This window comes from Pinus tabuliformis, chromosome 3_2 (genome assembly GCF_031772625.1).
Source record: "Pinus tabuliformis cultivar Carrire ecotype Pingquan chromosome 3_2, CPIR1, whole genome shotgun sequence".
Taxonomy (NCBI): domain Eukaryota; kingdom Viridiplantae; phylum Streptophyta; class Pinopsida; order Pinales; family Pinaceae; genus Pinus; species Pinus tabuliformis.
This window is the reverse complement of record NC_142302.1, coordinates 245,214,397-245,232,692: the sequence shown is the minus strand read 5'-3', so window position 1 is coordinate 245,232,692 and position 18,296 is coordinate 245,214,397. Positions and strand designations below refer to the sequence as shown.

General features: G+C 43.3%; 1 protein-coding gene across 7 annotated transcripts in view; it reads right to left on the bottom strand.

The window, feature by feature from the left end:
* The window catches only part of HDA14 (histone deacetylase 14), a 459,743-nt gene that overhangs the window by 47,013 nt on the left and 394,434 nt on the right, over positions 1-18,296 (bottom strand). For 5 of the 7 annotated variants that reach the window (XM_089416192.1, XM_089416193.1, XM_089416194.1 and 2 more), the window contains 2 exons: positions 11,723-11,974; positions 10,555-10,736 (listed from right to left, as the gene is read on the bottom strand). In XM_089416192.1, coding sequence (XP_089272318.1) covers positions 10,555-10,736; positions 11,723-11,974 — 434 coding nt within the window. The remainder of the gene's footprint in view (positions 1-10,554; positions 10,737-11,722; positions 11,975-18,296) is intronic. The other 2 variants (XM_089416198.1, XM_089416197.1) reach the window with 1 other exon arrangement.

Sequence of the window (18,296 nt, the reverse complement as noted above, 5' to 3'; positions counted from 1 at the left end):
GAGTCTGAATCTTCACTTGCTGAACAACAGCAGAGGGGCAGATCTACAAGCTCCAGCAGGGAGTGCATAGGCCAATCTAGTGCTGTGTAGAGGAGAGAGAAGGTCATTCGACATTTGGCAGAGATGGCATCCACATCTCCAGGAGGGAGGTGGGTAGTTTTAGAGTTGTAGTTTGAACGAGCTACAGACAGGTAGGATCCTTGAGGAGTCCACCTCTTGGATCAATTCCTTTGTACAAGAGCCCAAGATTCAGCAATGGCGAGATGGACTTAGTGTCAAAAGATGCAGTGGATTGTTTGGAGGATAGATGCAGTAGTCGGAGATCAAAGACTGATCAGCGCAAAGCAAGGTTGGGAGCAGTGTAGATTTCACAGTGCAGAAGTCAGTAGCAGCGCAGAAGATTTAGAGGGTCAGAGACTAGTAGCAGTCAGATTCCAACATTCATGGTATTATACTGAACACAGTTAAGTTCAACAAATTTTAGATGATTTTCAGTTGCTTCTCTTAGCAACTGAGTTGCAGTACGAATGCGGTGTTAGCAGTGGTAGTGCTAACAGCATAGCAATGTTGAAATTTCTAAGTATTACCCGTTAGAAATTTTATCTGTATTCTCTGGTTTATTTCTCCTACTTGTTAAATACGAACCAGTTATTTAAACATATAAATACTAAAATAAACACAATACCGTCTCAACCATCCCCGGAAAAACCCAACATGGGAAAACCAGTGCAGCAATTTTGAGGGTTATTTTATTATGCAGTCTTTCTGAGTACAACTCGGTGCCAAACTGGCTCACCCCACTGAGAAAATAATCCAGCAGTAATACCTCTCTATTCGGAAGCAAATATTCAGAAAGTTTTCCCCACGAAACCCTCTCCAGCAAAATCTGAAGCCTAGCGTTAGACCAACTGGCCTCTGTGTCAGCCTGAAACCCTCTACGTCAACCCTCTAAGGCACTGGACAGCCTCTACGGCCCTCTACGTCACTCCTATAGCCTCTGTGTGGATGACGCAGGCCCTTCTGGCTTCTACGCAGTCCCTTCTGCTTCTACATGGCTCCCTCTAGCTCAACGTTTGCCTCTCTCTACTTCTGCGCTGGTCTCTGGGCACTATCTTTGCCTCTATGTCTCGTACTCACTGCCCCTCACTGCAACTGATCACTGATTCGATTTCTCTTAGCAAACCCCACTCTAGAAAATCGAATGACTAATCACTCTGGTGTATTCTCCAACTGACCCTCAAGCCTCCTCTTATACTTTTCTTGTTGGTCCTTCAACGGCCGAGATTACATCTCTAATCAACAACTAAGATTAGATTTGGCTTGATCCATGTCTTTTAGAACCTTCTAACCCAGTTTTATATTAATACCCATTAATATTTTATTTTTCCTAAGTTTAGACTTAAGAACTCCATTAAAAATATTAATTATTTTAATATCTCCTAAACTGGGTAGAATCTGCCCAAACCATTTCTGGGTCTTGGAGATCTCATGTGCTTAGCCTCTCCACCAATTTTCATGGCTAGACCACATCCGATGCTACCCCAAATCAACACTCCCTCTTAGCGAGCACTGTGCACTAGTAATACTCCACACTAAGCATCACTCTGATTAGATGGCACCGATACCTATGCTAATGCTAGGCCTCCCTGCCCAACATCCTCTGCACTGCTGCATCCTGTACTACTGCCCATGGCCCTTCCACTGCCACTACTGCATCCATGCAGCTGCTGGTTCTTTCTCCCAACACTGCATCTGCAGTGCAAACCCTCTCATCATGTTGCATCGTGCTACTGCCAACTGTTATTCCACTACAACTTAGTTACTGAGAAGTAACTGATCCACCCAACTACTGACATCCCCGTCAGGCTAGAAACACTCTCGATGTTGAAGCTCTCTTTGCCACTATATCGTGCTCCCTCTACTACCTCTGCATTGTTGCAACAACTCCTTGCCTCTCACACCGCTGCAAACCTCTCTGTGCCATCCTGCACTGCTGCAACCTCCTTTGTGCCTCTCACATTACTGCAACCCTCTCTGCGTTGCCCAGGACTACTGCACTGTAGCACTCTCTACTACTTCATCTGCATCTGTTTCTACCGACATCCGTCATCCTGCTACTTTCACTTCAGGGCTCCCATAGCCAGGTATAATCTAAGAGTTTGGGTACCTCAAGGATCCTATCCCTCAGCGCCTGTAGTCTTCTTGACTACAGCTCAATGTCTCCCCACCTCTTCTCTAGAGGTACATGAGCACTCATGGCACACTCGTCATCCTCCTCTACCTCCTTTTCTGCCTTCGCTGGCACTGCCTTGGAGTCAGACGCCTCTCCCTTATTCTTCTTCCTCAAACACTCGTTCACATAATGCCCCAGTTCGCCACAGTTGAAGGACTTTATCTTGGAGAGGTCCTTTTTCTTCCTCTTCTCCTGCCTCCCCACAGATACCAGAGCTGCATCCTCTTCCTCCTCTTTCTTGATCCAGAGTCCTTTGCTGCTACTTCCTATCTTGGACAGCCATCTGATCTCTTCTTGGTGAAGAGCTGCCCACAATTCTTCCCAATCTGGAAGATTTGCCCTGCCTAGAATACTCTAGACAAATATCTCCCACTCCTCGGAGACTACGTTTAGGGTGGTCCTCACCATCAACTCCTGATTCGGGGTGGCCCCTATGGAAATCAATTGGTCCCGGATCTCCTTCAATCTGTCAAAAAAATGACCTATATGCTCCCCCTTCTGCATCTGGTATGACCGCAATTGATTCTCTAGTAACATCTTCCTCTGCATGAAAGTATGGTGGTACAACGTCTTCAAGGTGTCCCACATTTCCTTTGCCATCTTCTTCTCGGAAATATGTTGGACCACATGATCCTTGACCCCATCAAGGATTATACATTTCGCCTTGGCCATTGCTTCCTCAGACTTTTTATTGTCAGCTGGGTCAACTGGGATAGCCATTGTTCTCAAGGCGAAGGCCTCGATGCGATGTCTATCTAGAATGGATAGGATCCTGGCCTTCCAGACGACAAAGTTGGACACCCCGTCCAACGTGTTCTGATCCCTCAGTCCATTCATGGCCATCTCTCTACTCTTCCTTTCGACTCTTCCGAGTCTCTACTTCCCTCTGGAAGTTCTCTCTTCGACTCCCTCTGAGTCTCTACTTCCCATCTGGAAGTTCTCTGCTAGAATCCCTCTGAGTCTCGATTTCCCTCCTGGAAATCCACCTGCCAACCGTTGAGTCACACCTCTCTCCGATCTCCTATGCACCTGCAACACTGATCTGGATTTCTTGGCTAGAAATCTGCCTAGGTAGCGACTTCGTCTACCTCGGCTTTTCCCCGTTAGTTATTGTTCTGTCACAGCACCAACAACACCCCACCAGCTTCACTCCCTGCAATCTACCCACAACGTCCTATGCCCCAGCAACTGAAGAACTAAGCCTCTAGGCTTTGCACAATCCCGGCACTAGTTGAAATGCTCCCCTAGCCAACTGCATCAACCCTCCTGGTCTCTGCGTGGCTCTTCGTGAGCCTTTTCTGCCCTCCTCAGCCTCTGCACTGGCCTCTCTCTGGCACAAATTGATGACGCAGTCCCTCTGCGTCAACCCTTCTCTGCCGTTTTCTACAAGAAACAACTTTTGCCACTCGGGACAGTTGTTTCTGCTACAAATGCTCTGATTCGGCTGGTGCCATCAGCTCTCCTGTGATCTGCAACCACGCTCTCATACCATGTTGAAATTTCTAAGCATTACCTGTTAGGAATTTTATCTGTATTCTTTGGTTTATTTCTCCTACTTGTTAATTACGAACAAGTTATTTAAACATATAAACACTGAAATAAACACAATACAGTCTCAACTGTCTACAGATCAATAGCTGAAAGAAATAGCAAACACACAAGTGACACCGTTATTTTTGGACAACTCGTCCCCGAAAAACCCAAATTGGGTGACACCATTATTTTTGGACAACTCGTCCCCGAAAAAACCCAACTTCGGAAAATCGGTGCAACAATTTTGAGGGTTATTTTATTATGCAGTCTTTCTGAGTACAACTAGGTGCCAAACTGGCTCACCCGACAGAGAAAATAATCCGGCAGTAATACCTCTCTATTCAGAAGCAGATATTCAGAAAGTCTACCCCACGAAACCTTCTCCAGCACAATCTGAAGTGTTGGAATTTCTAAGTCTAACTGTGAGAAATCCTTCATGTACTTTCTGATTTATTTCTGCCTACTTGTTATGTTTAATTAACAAGTTATTTACCATGTAAGTACTGAAAATAAATACAAGTACATACTCAACACATTACAGACCATCAACTGAAGGAAAAACAAGCACATAAGTGACACCGTTGTTTTTGGACAAATGTCCCTGGAAAAGCCCAATGCGGGAAAACCGATGCAGCTATCTGAGGGTTTTATTATTAAGCAGTGTCATAATACAATCTGGGTGCCAAACCGGCTCACCCAACAAAGAATGATCTCGGCAGTATTACCTCTCATTCGAAGAGAGATATTCTAGCTAAAACCCCGGATGAACAATCCCATAGCTCTCAGCTCCAATCTGCGCCACGAAATCTCCAGCGTCTGCCTCTAGGGACTGTGTCAGCCTCTCTGGCCTAGCGTCACCCCAGCGTCACCCCAACTCGCCCTGTGTCAATCTCTGGAGGCCCTGCGTCAGCTTCTAGAGCCTTTGCATCACCTACGCTGGCTCTGTCTGGCACTGCGCAACTCCTGGCTGCCTCTACGTGGGCCATGACTGGCTCTGTGTGGCCTCTAGCTGGCTCTACGTCCTCTCTCCCGGCTTCTGCGTTGATGCTCCTGGTACCCTCTCTACCTCTATGCTTCTGTATTCACTGCCCCTCAACTACAACTCTAATCACTCCTTTGATTTCCTCAGCAAGCCCTGCCCCAGAAAATTGAATTCTTGATCAACTCGGTGTGTTCTCCAACTGACCCTCAAGCCTCCTCTTATACTTTTCTCATTGACAATTCAAAGACCAAGATTAAGTCCCTAATCAACGGCTAAGATTAACTCCGGCTTGATCCATGACTTTTGGACCCTTCTAACACAGTTTTATATTAATTCACATTAATATTTTAATTTCCCTAAGTTTAGACTTATGGACTCCATTAAAAGTATTAATTATTTTAATATCTCCCAAACTGTTTAGAATTTTCCCAAACCATTGTTGGGTATCAGAGATCTCATGTGCTTTAGCCTCTCCACCAATTTTCGTGGCTAGAGCACATCCGATGCTACCCCAAATCAACATGAAGCTCAGTGTCAGACCACTTGGCCTCTACGTCAGCCCAAAACCCTCTGCGTCAACCCTCTGAGGCACTGCGCAGCCTCTACGGCCCTCTGCGTCACCCCTGCAACCTCTTTGTGGATGACGTAGGCCCTTCTGGCCTCTGTGCAATCCCTTTTGCCTCTGTGTGGCTCCCTCTAGCTCAGTGTCTGCCTCTCTCTACTTCTGCGTTGGTCTCTCGGCACTATCTTTGCCTCTCTATCTCGTACTCACTGCCCCTCGCTGCAACTGATCACTGATTCGATTTCTCTTAGCAAACCCCGCTCTAGAAAATTGAATGACTAATCACTCTGGTGTATTTTCCAACTGACCCTCAAGCCTCGTCTCATACTTTTCCTATTGTTCCTTCCACGATCGAGATTACATCTCTAATCAACGGCTAAGATTAGATTTGGCTTGATCCATGTCTTTTAGAACCTTCTAACCCAGTTTTATATTAATACCCATTAATATTTTATTTTTCCTAAGTTTAGACTTAGGAACTCCATTAAAAGTATTAATTATTTTAATATCTCCTAAATCGGGTAGAATCTGCCCAAACCATTTTTGAGCCTTGGAGATCTCATGTGCTTTAGCCTCTCCACCAATTTTCATGGCTAGAGCACATTCGATGCTACCCCAAATCAACAAGCAAATGCAACATTTGAGAGCGAGCTGTAATACAGATGCAGCAGTGGCAGTGGCAGTGTCATGGGCAGCAATACAGTAGCAGCAGAAGCATAGTGCTGGTGGCAGCAAAAGTGTGGAAAAGAGGTGCTTCAAAGACAGAGCAACATGCAGTTGGACATTGTTGCTAGAGCACTCTCCTCGCTAAGAGGGAGTGTTAGTTGTAGCATCGGAAGTGTTCTAGACTTGAAAAATGGTGGAGAGGCTAAGGCACATGAGTTCTAAATAACTCAGAAACCGTTTGGTGAAATTCCACCGGGATTGTATTTTATTAAAATAATTAATATTTTTAATGGGGTTCCTAAGTCTAAACTTAGGGAAATTAAAATATTAATGGGTATTAATCAAAATATGAGTGAAAATGATCTAGAAGGCAGATCAAGTCATGTTTTAATCCTAGCCGTTGATTAGCGACTTAATCTCGATCGTTGAAGACTCAACAGGAAAAGTATAAAATGGAGGCTTGGGGTTCATTTGAAAACACACATAGAGAGATTGAAGAAATTGATTTTTTGAGGTGAGAAGTTCTCACGAGGAAAATAGATTGGGGAGATCTTGCAGCTGAGGAGCACAGAGAATTTGGGAGGACTTTCTAGAAAATACAGAACAGAGAGGTGGAGAGAGCTTGCAGAGAGGCAGCGCAATAGCTGGGAGAGCTGACGCAGAAAAGTTGCCTGTCACGTAGAATCCAGAACTGCGGGAACTATCGGGAACTGCCGGAACAGTCGGGAGAGATGACACAGAGGCAGCGCAATAGCCGGGAGCGCTGACATAGAAAAGCTACCTGTCATGTAGAATCCAGAACTGCTGGAACAACGGAAACTGCCGGGAACTGTTGAAACTACCAGGAACTACTAGAACAACCGTAGAGCTGACGCAAAGGGCAGAGAAGGTGACGCAGGGCTGATGTAGAGCCAACGCAGAAATAGCTGGGGTTAGCCAGTCTTGTGTCAAATCAACCGGAATTCTGTCGGGTGTAGTGAGGTAAAACTCACTCAGATTTTCCGCCAGTGTTTTCTCTGTAAAGGATTGCTATATGATTTGTATTCAGATATTTCTCCTCTATAATAATAAACCCTCATAGCTGCTGCATCGATTTTCCCGCATTGGGTTTTTCCGAGGACTATTGTGTCCAAAAATAAGTGTGTCCTATGTATCTTGTTCTTTGCTCTGTTTTTTGTTTCATGAGATCAAATATTTAATTAGTGTAGGTTGCAGAAGTAATTTTCTTCAGTATTCAGAAGAATAACTTGATTAATGTATATTAAAAATCAAGTAGGTGAAGTACATTCATATTTGTTGCAGTAGGGGTTCCTCCGAGTCTAGGAATTTTCACATAGCCAAGTGATGTGGTCAACTCAGGTCAATGTCACAATGTTGGAGCGAAATTTCAGTTTCAAAGAATCAATGAACTTTTGAGGTATTCAATCTTCCAAGGAGACCTGATCAGATATAAATCAAATGCCAATTTCCCAAGTCAAAAACACGGTCAACATAGCCTTAAAGAGAAAGTCAATGCAGCTGAAAACTCTTCTATCTATCCTTCGCAAGTGTGGAGATACCGTTTGAAATTGCAACCGAACTTGTGATGATTCGATGCTGAAATGAGTTCCAATGATGTCCCTTTCATATGAGTTTCATGTCGGCCAATTAGCCCTAATGGAGCCGACTTGAAGAAGTTAATGAGGCTGACTTGTAGGATGACAAAAAATAATTTCCTCATATTTGCCAATGCAAAATGTCGGACATAGCTACATAGGTTTTCAACAAAGACTAGGGAAAAACTACGAAAAGGGGAAACCCCTTTCAACATTCTTCTAATAGATTGTCATCAAATGTTCAACAAAAAGACACAATGTTTCAATTCATCAACAATGAGTCAAAGTCAAATATTTGTCTTATCCAAGAATCAACTAAGCAATATCCAAAATATGAGCCCAAAAGTCAAATCTAGTCAACAAGTCAAATTTGCAATTATGGTCGAAGTCAACAGCAGCAATAGTAGCCCTAACCAGTCAACAGTCAAAGTTGTCAAACCTCCTCCAAATCAGCTTGGTCAACATTCAAAAGATGTGGCCTTCCTAGCTGGTCAAAATTCAGTCACAAAAGTCCCAAAACAGTGCCAACAAATCTAGTCAAAGTCAAACTTTAACCTGCGGAAACCCTAGGTTTGCAATTTTTGTCAACACTTGTCAATGTGCCCTGCAAAAGTTCTATCAACCGCCCAGTCAACTCGGCCTTCCAAAAAATCAGAAAATTTGAGTCAAACCAAGCTCCAAGTCCAAAAAGTCAATGTTGGTCAAAGTCCCAAAGAAAAAGATAAATTCGGTCAACAGAAAATCCTCTCTCTCCTTCACACATGTGAAGATGAACCTACAATTTCAGAGTTGAATGAACCAATGAAAGAGAAGAATGAGTTGTGCAATGATGCTCCAAAGTGATGTGACATGAGGTCTATTTATATGAGATTCAAGGGGTCGAATTAGCTTGGCCAAGCCGACTTGTACTTTTGTGCACATGTGAGTTTCACCTTAAAAATAATATTTTTCTTTGACCAAATTAAATTCTTCCAAGGGCTAGTAGGAGCCCCTCTAGATGAGGAAGGCTCTCTAATGGAGGCAATTTCTCCCTAAGCTGCCAAATTTCAACAAGAGGGAGTGTTGAATTTTGTAGCTATGGTCCATCTTCATAATTAATATTTTAGTCCTTGAAATATAAATGAAAATGTAAGGGATGTTCTTCATGTCATTTTTATTGATTATCCCTTGAAATAATTAATATAAGACATGTTCTTCATGTCAGTTTCAAAAGAGAAATTTTTGAATTTTGAATTTTGAATTTTTGGCTTCAAACTTGTCAAGTCAACCCTCCTTCAAGTCAAGTCGGCCCTAGTGAAGAGATACCCATTCGAACAGGCAGAACACTATATATCAGGCACTCGACTCCCTCCACAATACACCAATTGATCTCTCGCACAGCAAGATATATTTTGGGCATCCAAGCGAGAAGAAGGAGAAGGACGAAGAAGGGTGAATTCATCCCAAGTATCTCTCTCTTTGACTTTGTACATGTGAATTTCTGGGCATATTCTAGGCAGCAGGTTGAACTTCTGGGCAGCAGTTTCTGGGTATCAGGGCCAGAATTCTGGGCAGTATATTCTGGGTAGAAGGGTTGAATTTCTGGGCAGTCCATGGGAGGCTGAAATTCGTCCTAGGAAGATCAGACAAGGCTAAGTTTGTTGGGCTCGACAAGAGGGAAGTTTGACAAGGTTTGACCATTGTATTGTAGGTCAGTTTAACTATCATATTGACTAGTAGAATTGGGTGTATCTCTTGTTGAATTGAAGAATTTCTCTAAGAAAAAGGCTGCTGGGTTTTTCTCCCAAGTGGGTTTTCCTAGGATAAATCTCGTGTTCTCTTTCTGCATTGTGATCTCTACTGTCCTTGCAAATTTATGGTTGAATTTCGGAAGTGTAATTTTCTTAATGATAAACTGGAAGTGCTAAAAGAATATCTACATCATTAGAAGTAATTATCAGTTTTTCAGAAATTAGTGCTTGTATCTATTGCACTTGAACAATCAACAATTTCTTCACTTCAAATCTGAAATTTCTGCATTATTTGATTTTAAAACAGATTTACAAGTTGTGAAGAGCCCTAAGCTTTTCCTTGTTTTAGCATATAATTGATTCATAATCAAAGCACATTTTGCACCATTGATTTAGGGTAGTTGGTTATATTTGTGTCCTAAAGTAGCTTAAAAGTGCGTTGTGCTTGTTTTAAGTTTTAGTCATTGAGTGATAATCATCTAATTGCAGATCTGAAGCTGCTTACATTATTCATCTTTCATATCAGATTTAGCACATGCATCCACTAGCTCATAACCCTCTTCCTCGAGTGGATATATTGGCGGTTCAGGCTATTGTTTTTAATTGGTTTCCTTTGAACTATTTCCTCACTTATTGGAATCCTTGTGCATCTCATCATTACACATTTGTGGATTATTTGAAGTAAATCATAAGATTGCATGGCAATTAATTTACTAAAAGGTTTATTTAATCAAATAGGTTTACCCCCTTTAGCTTCTAGGAGCTGGCCTAATGTGAAGGGAAAATTGTACTAAAGTGACACTGGTGCATTTCCCATCTTGCCCTAAGCTAGCACCAATGTTGGGACTTTTCACAGGGATGCTAGTTTAGGTGGTAACATGTCACATGGTATCCTCTTGATTAACATAGTTTTCCTATCCCTACATGTATTTCACGAGATTTGAGCCTTGGCTCTCCCTATATCCAAGCCCACTAGACTTAGTCCAGGGTCCTTGTGACTTGGGGTATATATGTTTCACTATGATTAGAACTTTTATTAATGATCCTGAGTTGACACAAAATTAGCAACACGTCCATCAATTAATTGATCATTTAATTTTCCTTTTTTAGTGAAGATCTGGGTTGCAACATGGCAAAAGCACTAATGCAATGAAAAAAGAATTACATTGCTTCTAGGTATACTATCAACTAACAGGGTGCATACATCCAAGACGAGTATATATTGATGGATAGGATTATGGGTAAGTACTGACCCAGCAGATACCATAATTATATCTGGTTTGAATCTTTGAGCAACACGCACAATGACTTCTTCAAAAACAGCTGACATGGCCTGATCACCAGAGCCTCCAGGCAAAGGCAGGTTCAAAGTTGTCCCTTCACCAGGTCCCTTTCCCACTTCTTCCATTTTCCCAGTGCCAGGATAACTGCCATGCTGCACAGAGTAAACAAAGAATCAGATTTTTGAAACAGCTTTACGAGTTGATACATTACTCCACTGGGGTAAAAAAAAGAGAGGAAAAGTTCAAACAGAGAACTTCGGAAGAGAAGTCGTAGTTTAAATCTTACAAAGATTTAATTTGGTTCTAAACTTAACAGATTGAAAGAATCGTTACATGCCAGAACTGACATACTGAGAAGAAGGCATGGTGGCAGCAATATTGTTCTAAACCACCATATGCAAAAGGTGAGCCCAAAGCTGCCTAGTTCAAGGTTGAGGTTAGTTAAAAGGAGGGCTGCTTCCATCACATATTCTACCATCTTTTCCTAAATTTGTTATTAGCATCCATTGATATTCTCTAACATATTTCCACTAGTATGCACTCATTCATCAGCCACTCCAACACATTCCAAGCAAATAAATTCACAGCAGATCCCAACTTAAGTCAGCCTCACTCTAACCATTACAGCAGCTGGCCTCTTAAGTTGTCCGAAAACTGCATGTGTTCTGTAATTTCTTAGCCAATATCAGAAACTAACAAATAGATAGACTTCCTAGTTACTTCCAGTACATCGTCTTCATGAATAACAAATTTGTAGTGTATAATTTACTATGTTTAACCTCTTACTCGTAATTGATTCACTGCTAGCTTCTAATTACTTCAGCTGGTTATGCACTCTCTAGTCGTCTCAATTGCATGTAGCCAATCTATACAGGTTATTGCCTTATTGATAACTTGTGTATTATAAAAAGGATTCTCGTACAACGATCCATTCAGACTATTTTTTTGTAAGTTGTTATTTGGAGTGAAATCTTCTGTTTTAAAAAATAAATAAGGTTGTTTTCTTTTTAAATCGTGTCCTTTAATTTATAGGATTTTGGACATACAAGGGTATACTAGAAGAACATTCTGTACCAAAGGAACAACAGTAATCACAAAGTATTACAGAAACAAGAAAAGATCAAAGAAAAAAGACTACCTGATGTGTGGATATAAAGAAAATATTGGGATCCTCATAGAAAGTGTCATTTGTCCCATTTCCATGATGAACATCAAAATCAATGATTAACACACGTTGTAGCCCATGTACACGTTGGGCATATCGAGCTGCTATAGCTATGTTGCCAAAGACACAAAACCCCATGGGTCCTCTTGGTACAGCATGATGACCTGGAGGCCTCACCAAGGCAAAACCAGAAGGTGGATTTGCAGTTATCTTTGATGCTGCAACCTACATGTAAATATCACAAATATAAATCTGAAAAATATGAAATAGGAAAACCAGATACAAGTAAGAAATATGTATTTTCCCTTCCTAAATTATTTTGGAACATGATTAATTTCTATATTTTGGGGCCAATTTTGGAGGTGATAGGGCCCATTTCATTTTTATTAGAAGACTTAGGAGTTAGAAGTAAGTTACTTTGGGATTTTGTTAGTAGCATGTGGGGCCACCCACACAAGGAAATATGCACTCCCTAAGCCAATGGTTCGAAATGCATGAGAGAGAAAATCGAAGGCTTAGTGAGGGACCCACGAAGGAGGGAAAAAGGCTCCACGAAATCTATAAAAAGGAGGCAGCACTCTTCATTTGACATCTTTGGCATATCGAATTTCTTCTTAGTTGCTCGAGTTGCTTAGCCAGGTCACTTGCTGTTTAGCACGAGTTTTCCAAGCAGAGAACTCACCCTTTCTTCGGGGACTTCAAGTGCCACCCTAGGGGGTTCTTCCATAATTTTCTGGAGGTTATTTTCAATGTGATTTCCAGCAGTTGCATTTAAAGTTTTTCCGGTAGTGCGTATTTTTGGAGGAAGCAGTGGGGAAAACGAGTTGAGGTCCTTTGCCTTCTTCAAAGGTGCTATTGTTGAGAGAAATTCTGGGAGGGAAGCTTTGGTGATTTGGTGGTCACTTGGGTGAGTTTTTGGGTTGAAGGTGATAGCTTTATTCAGTGGAGATTTCACACTTCCTGGGCCAGCGCAAATGACAGAGATTGGACACACGTGGGAGGTGGAGACTCAACCATTAAGGTCAATCCTTGTTGGGAGAGATAAGTGAAGCATTGGTGGAGGCGATTGCTACCTTTCCGGAGTGTTTGGGGAAGATTTTGCTGGAGTATTAACAATCAGTGTGTTTCAGCAGTTCTAGAGGGCGTAGGGCTTTTTGGGGGTCGATTTTGGAAGGTCATAATCCGGCCAAACCATTTCTGGGGTTTTCAGGGTTTTCTAAGAGGAGTCCGTGGTTAAAATTTCAGAATTTTCCGGACGATATTCGGGCTTAAAATCCTAATTCTTATAACAGGGCGAATCGATAGTTAGCCGGGAAATTTGCACCATTTTGTGGGTTCGACTTTGGCTTGGAGATAGGCCGAACCCTTTATGGGTTTTTTCTGGGTTTTTGGTGGAGAGCTCAAGATTAATTTAGCGGAATTTTTTGAGCACTTTTGGATGCTCAAACAGGGGTTTCTTCCAGACAACAATTGTAGAATTTCTAGGGTCAGTGCAGAACATTGAGGAGAAGTCTTTCCTTTGCATCCAGGCAACATTTTTCTCACCTAGGATTGTCTAGTTTTCTTGGCAAGCCAGGTGCACACATCCCATGCATTGTACTCTCCTTTGATAATAAAATGAGAAGTTTTGGTGCAATTTTATGGATGTTTAATTATTTTCTGAATATTTTTGTGTCGTGTGTGTATTTTTCTTGTTTAAGACAGTTATTTCCTTTTTGGAACAATAATGTGGTATCAGACCACGATCTTGGCCCAGTTGTGGATAACCAGTAAGATCATGGGAGATTTGGGCACGTATGCATAGTGACGGGTTACACCTTACACCACCCATGGCTCAAGGGAGATTCAGTATGCAGGAATTCTGGGGTGGAATCTGTTGGAACGATGAGAGGTTGGGTCAGTTGAGGAAGGTCTCAGATTAGATCCATCCTTGTCCTTACAGTAGAGACATTAGAGGTGCACAAGCTGTGGGAGTAGAACCATCTACACCATGTGGGGAAAGTCGACAGAATCAGGGCACCAAATCTCCTAAAAAGGAGCAGGCAAGCCAGGGGCAGTTAGAGGGTGAGTCAATGAGTTGATTTTGCTGGTGGAGACCTGGTTTTAGACATCACGGGCTTGAGGAGGAGGCTGAGGGTACACAGGTTCATGAGGAGCACATCCATATACCCAGTGTAGCATAGGAGTCACCATTGTTGGAGACCTCTTTGATAGCACCAATTGACACCTTGACGGAGAAATTGGAGCATACACCCATAGAGCCATCTGATGATGTGGTGTCTGTCGTTGATGAGGTGCCATCTGTTGTTGAGGTATCCATTGATGAGGTGTCCAGGACCGTGTCCAGATTTTCAGGTGATGGTAGCCCACAACAGATTAGGGAGGAGCTGGGAGACACATCCATTAGTGAGGTGTTGATGGGCATAGAGGCACCCAGATCCGTGACAGAGTTCTCAAACAACAACTACCTACAACAGTATGGAGAGCACCTTGAGGAGCGTGAGCTAGATGAGGATGTTATGCTCGATGAGCTACTTGTGGAGGGACAACTTGGGACTCCTGTTGTGCCCATGGTAGAGGGGGATGGGAAATCATCTATTGGACCTGCCATCGACAAGGAGTAGATAAATGCGCAGGCAACCAACAAAATTGCAGTCCTTTCAGACGGTAACTATCATCAGGCTTACGTAGATGGGGCATGCAATATTGTTAGGTTACCTCTGCACGTTAGAGGGAAATTGATTGGGTTACCTAGATAGGTTGTATATGATGACCAGGCCAGTGAGACGAGGCGACATGAGTTGCGTAGGGCGCAACACTCGCATGATGGACTTGCTATGTACTCGGGGACTCTTGCATTTGATCCCTTTCATGTGGTTGGGTGGCAAGAGATATTGAGTTGGTACCTGAAAGGGCTGACTAGGTTTTTCGATACATCCACGATCAGGAGCATAGTTCAGCAAGGGTTGTGGTTTGCTAGAGGGGCTCGAGGGTTGGATCATCGTTGGGACCCAACTTGGAACCCCCACCACTCCACGGATTGGGTCGGTCATGGTATTAGCAGGATGGCAGATCCAATGATTGGACTCACCCCCATTCTCATATTCCCACCAGAGTTTTGGATAGCACCCGTGACAGGTCGAGCAGATAGAGGAGCAGGCAGACTCCATGAGTTGTCTCGGCATGTTGGCCGTATGTGGGGGCATAGGATGATCAGTGTACCTTGGCAGGAGTTTGTTGGAGGAGGTGGCATTGGCAGGCCACCAGACAATGCCTTGTATGGAGTTGGGGATTCCTCACACTTGTGTAGGGCACAGAGGACACCGAGGAGCAGAGCAACAGTGGCATCACTACTAGTGTCGAGAGAGTTTCACTTCTTGGGCCCCTCAGGGAGGATTTGGAAGGGAGATCCCCTCATCGGAGAGCATGGTGATGCGACAGTGGAGGTGATGATACAGGTCGGGTGTGGGCCAACGCATATGGACACAACTTTAGGCCATCACATCTAGGGATGGGTAGGAGCATCTAGCGTGGAGCAGTGGTCTGCAAATGGGCATGCAGATGCATGGGGGTGTGTCGTAGTATGTTGGACTGCATTGTGGAGTGGAAGTGCCTCACATCGCATTGAGTACACGCAGGGAATGACAGGTGCAGTGGCACAAGTGGAACACAAGACGATACAGGATGGTATAGCCGTAGCCGGGAGGATCCAGTGGTGTACTGGGACAGGTTGCGGCGTACAGTGACATGTTGAGGAGTGCGACGATACTGGGTGGTATGCAGTGGTAGATGATGTCCTGCAGCAGGCACTTGGAGCATTGCTTCCCAGGAGACCTATGGACAGGGGTGCTACATGTACCATTGGATGCAGCCCACCTAGGATCGATGGGGACACTGTTGAGCATCTCGGGACACCATGTTTAGTGGAGACAGGGCTTCGAGGGGGTTATCAGCAGATCCGAGACAAAGAGGGGGTTGTCTGTAGGATTACTCTTGAGCATTTCAGAAGACTCTTGATCATACCCATCCTCCTTCGGTGTTGTTTACAGTTGCCGAGTGTTTGTTTATTTCCTCTTGACACTCTCCATTCAGGCAACAGGGCTTGGGAGGCTCACCTTAGGTAGTTGGATGAGACACCTCGTGTCATGAGTCGGGAGGAGACTCTACAGTTGAGACACTTGGTAGGTGCACGAGTTGACAAATATAGGCTTAGGGATGGTGTGGTTGATTGTGGAGGTAGCATATGTTCTAACCCTGGGTTCACACTTGGGGGGGCGCCCGAGAGGGAGTTGCGTGTTGCTTTTTCAGCTAGACAGCTCGAGGCGTTGGGGGAGCATGAGGTGCAGGGGATGGTAATCCTTGCCGATAGGATGATGTCGAGGCTTCTGGAAGTACCCGAGCACATCATCAAGAGCTGAAATAATAGATCTTGTTATGTGATTTGGCAGGTGCAGAGCAGTTGGTTATTTGCGACACGGGTTCTTGATGCTCGGTGTCTACCTATTGGATACCTACAAGAGACAAAGACGGGGCATAAAGGGGTCCCAACATCTAGAAGCATAACACAACAGTAAGCAAAGAGGATTTGGGGTTGTGGACCTCCAGTATGGTTATGGGATCCAAGGATCCAGTGGATTGGTGGGATACTCCACTCCTCAGTGAGCCTGGTCAGAATAACAGGCAAACTGATTCATTCATAGGTAGACACATGGGGAGTCACCAAAGCCCTCACCATAGGGCGAGGCAGATTGTTGCTCAGGATTGGGGCCAACCATGGGGCGATAGGCGCTGGCACTATTGAGGCGCTTTGGCAGGTTGGGCCTAACCTCGATCATCGCATAGATTGTGGCCGAGAGTTATGTGAGAGGAGGTTATGGTACGAGCGTGCTAGACAATTAGTGATGACCAGGGTGTCACGAGGTCAACAGGATAGTTTCTTGCTATGCTAGGCATGGGGCCCTAGCATCACAGTACTTAGCGGTTCAACTACCCGTAAGGGTGAGCTAGGGTCTACAAGAGAGAGGGTCATCTAGATTTTCCACAGGGTTTACGTGATTCACTGGTGGCGTGGGAGACTTCATCATCATGGCATGATGGTCAACAAGAGGATTTCAAGAGGAGCTCATGCACGAGAGGTTTCATTTGTATGGGGATTTAGTTGTATCTTCAGGGGCCCACAATCAGAGTGCATGGGGATTCAGTTGTATCGTCAGGATGCTCTACTTATTGGCAAGTAGACAGGGGGGTTCTAACCAGTGTTGCACTAATCGGGAAAAAATCGCGATTAAATCGTTTAATCGCGATTTTTTCAAAAAAGCGATAAAATCGGGTGATTTAATCGGAAATTTTTTTAGCTGATTTTTTGAAAAAATCGCTATTTTTTGGAAAAAACCGTGGGAAAAAAAAAAATATATATATATATATATATATATATATATTATTTATTTTATTTATTTATTTTTTAATGAGGAGGAGGAGGTGACCTAAGCTACCCCTGTCACAAGTAAAGGACATGGTCTACCTCCTATAGCTCCTAGTTCTTCAGCTTCTAGAGCACAACAGAGTTTACTGCCAACTCCACCGACATCTACATCTAGAGGGGCAAAGGAAATTAGTAGTATTAGATTTTAGTTACTTGGTTCATTTCATTGTATATGACATTAATGCTCATGATATGAGATACATTATTATATTTTTTGTTGATATTTTGAGGTTGAGTTGGGACTCAGGAGTCGAGACTTACTATTCAGGACATGATTCACTGTTATGTATGATTTTAGCACTAGAAATGATATTAAACATCTTATATATTAGTTCTTTTATCATATTTACGTGTCAATGTATTTATTTTATGTTGTAGATGGTTTAGATATTAAAAAAATTGAAAAAAAAAATGAATATTTTTGTACCAAACGATTTTTTCCCGATTATTACTGATTTTTTCCCAATTATTATGATTTTTTCCGATTTCTTCCCTGCGCCAAATTAATCCTGATAACGATTAGTGCAACATTGGTTCTAACTCCCCTATCTGGCAAGATAATGAGTGGAGCAAGGGGTGCCTCATGTTGATCAGGTTGGCTTGGGATCCTAGTATCGAGGGACTCCTTCACTATAGGATAGTACAGCAATCAAGGACGATCCAATGGCATAATTGGAACCCTGGTGAAGTTTACAAAGACAGTGGGGATCCACAATCAGAGAGGGCGCTTGTTCAGGCACTGCTTGAGGACAAGCAATTTTTGGTGCATTAGAGGAGCTTACCGGATGAGGATGCTACTTGGGAGGGCGAGCACATACTTGAGCATCCAGCACTGAAGTTGCTTGGGACAAGCAACATTTGGGAGGGGAGGACTATAATGTCCCTTCCTAAATTATTTTGGAACATGATTAATTTCTACATTTTGGGGCCAATTTTGGAGGTACCTTTTCATTTTCATTAGAAGACTTAGGAGTTAGAAGTAAGTTACTTTGGAATTATGTTAGTAACATGTGGGGCCACCCACACAAGGAAATATGCACTCCCTAATCCAATGGTTTGAAATGC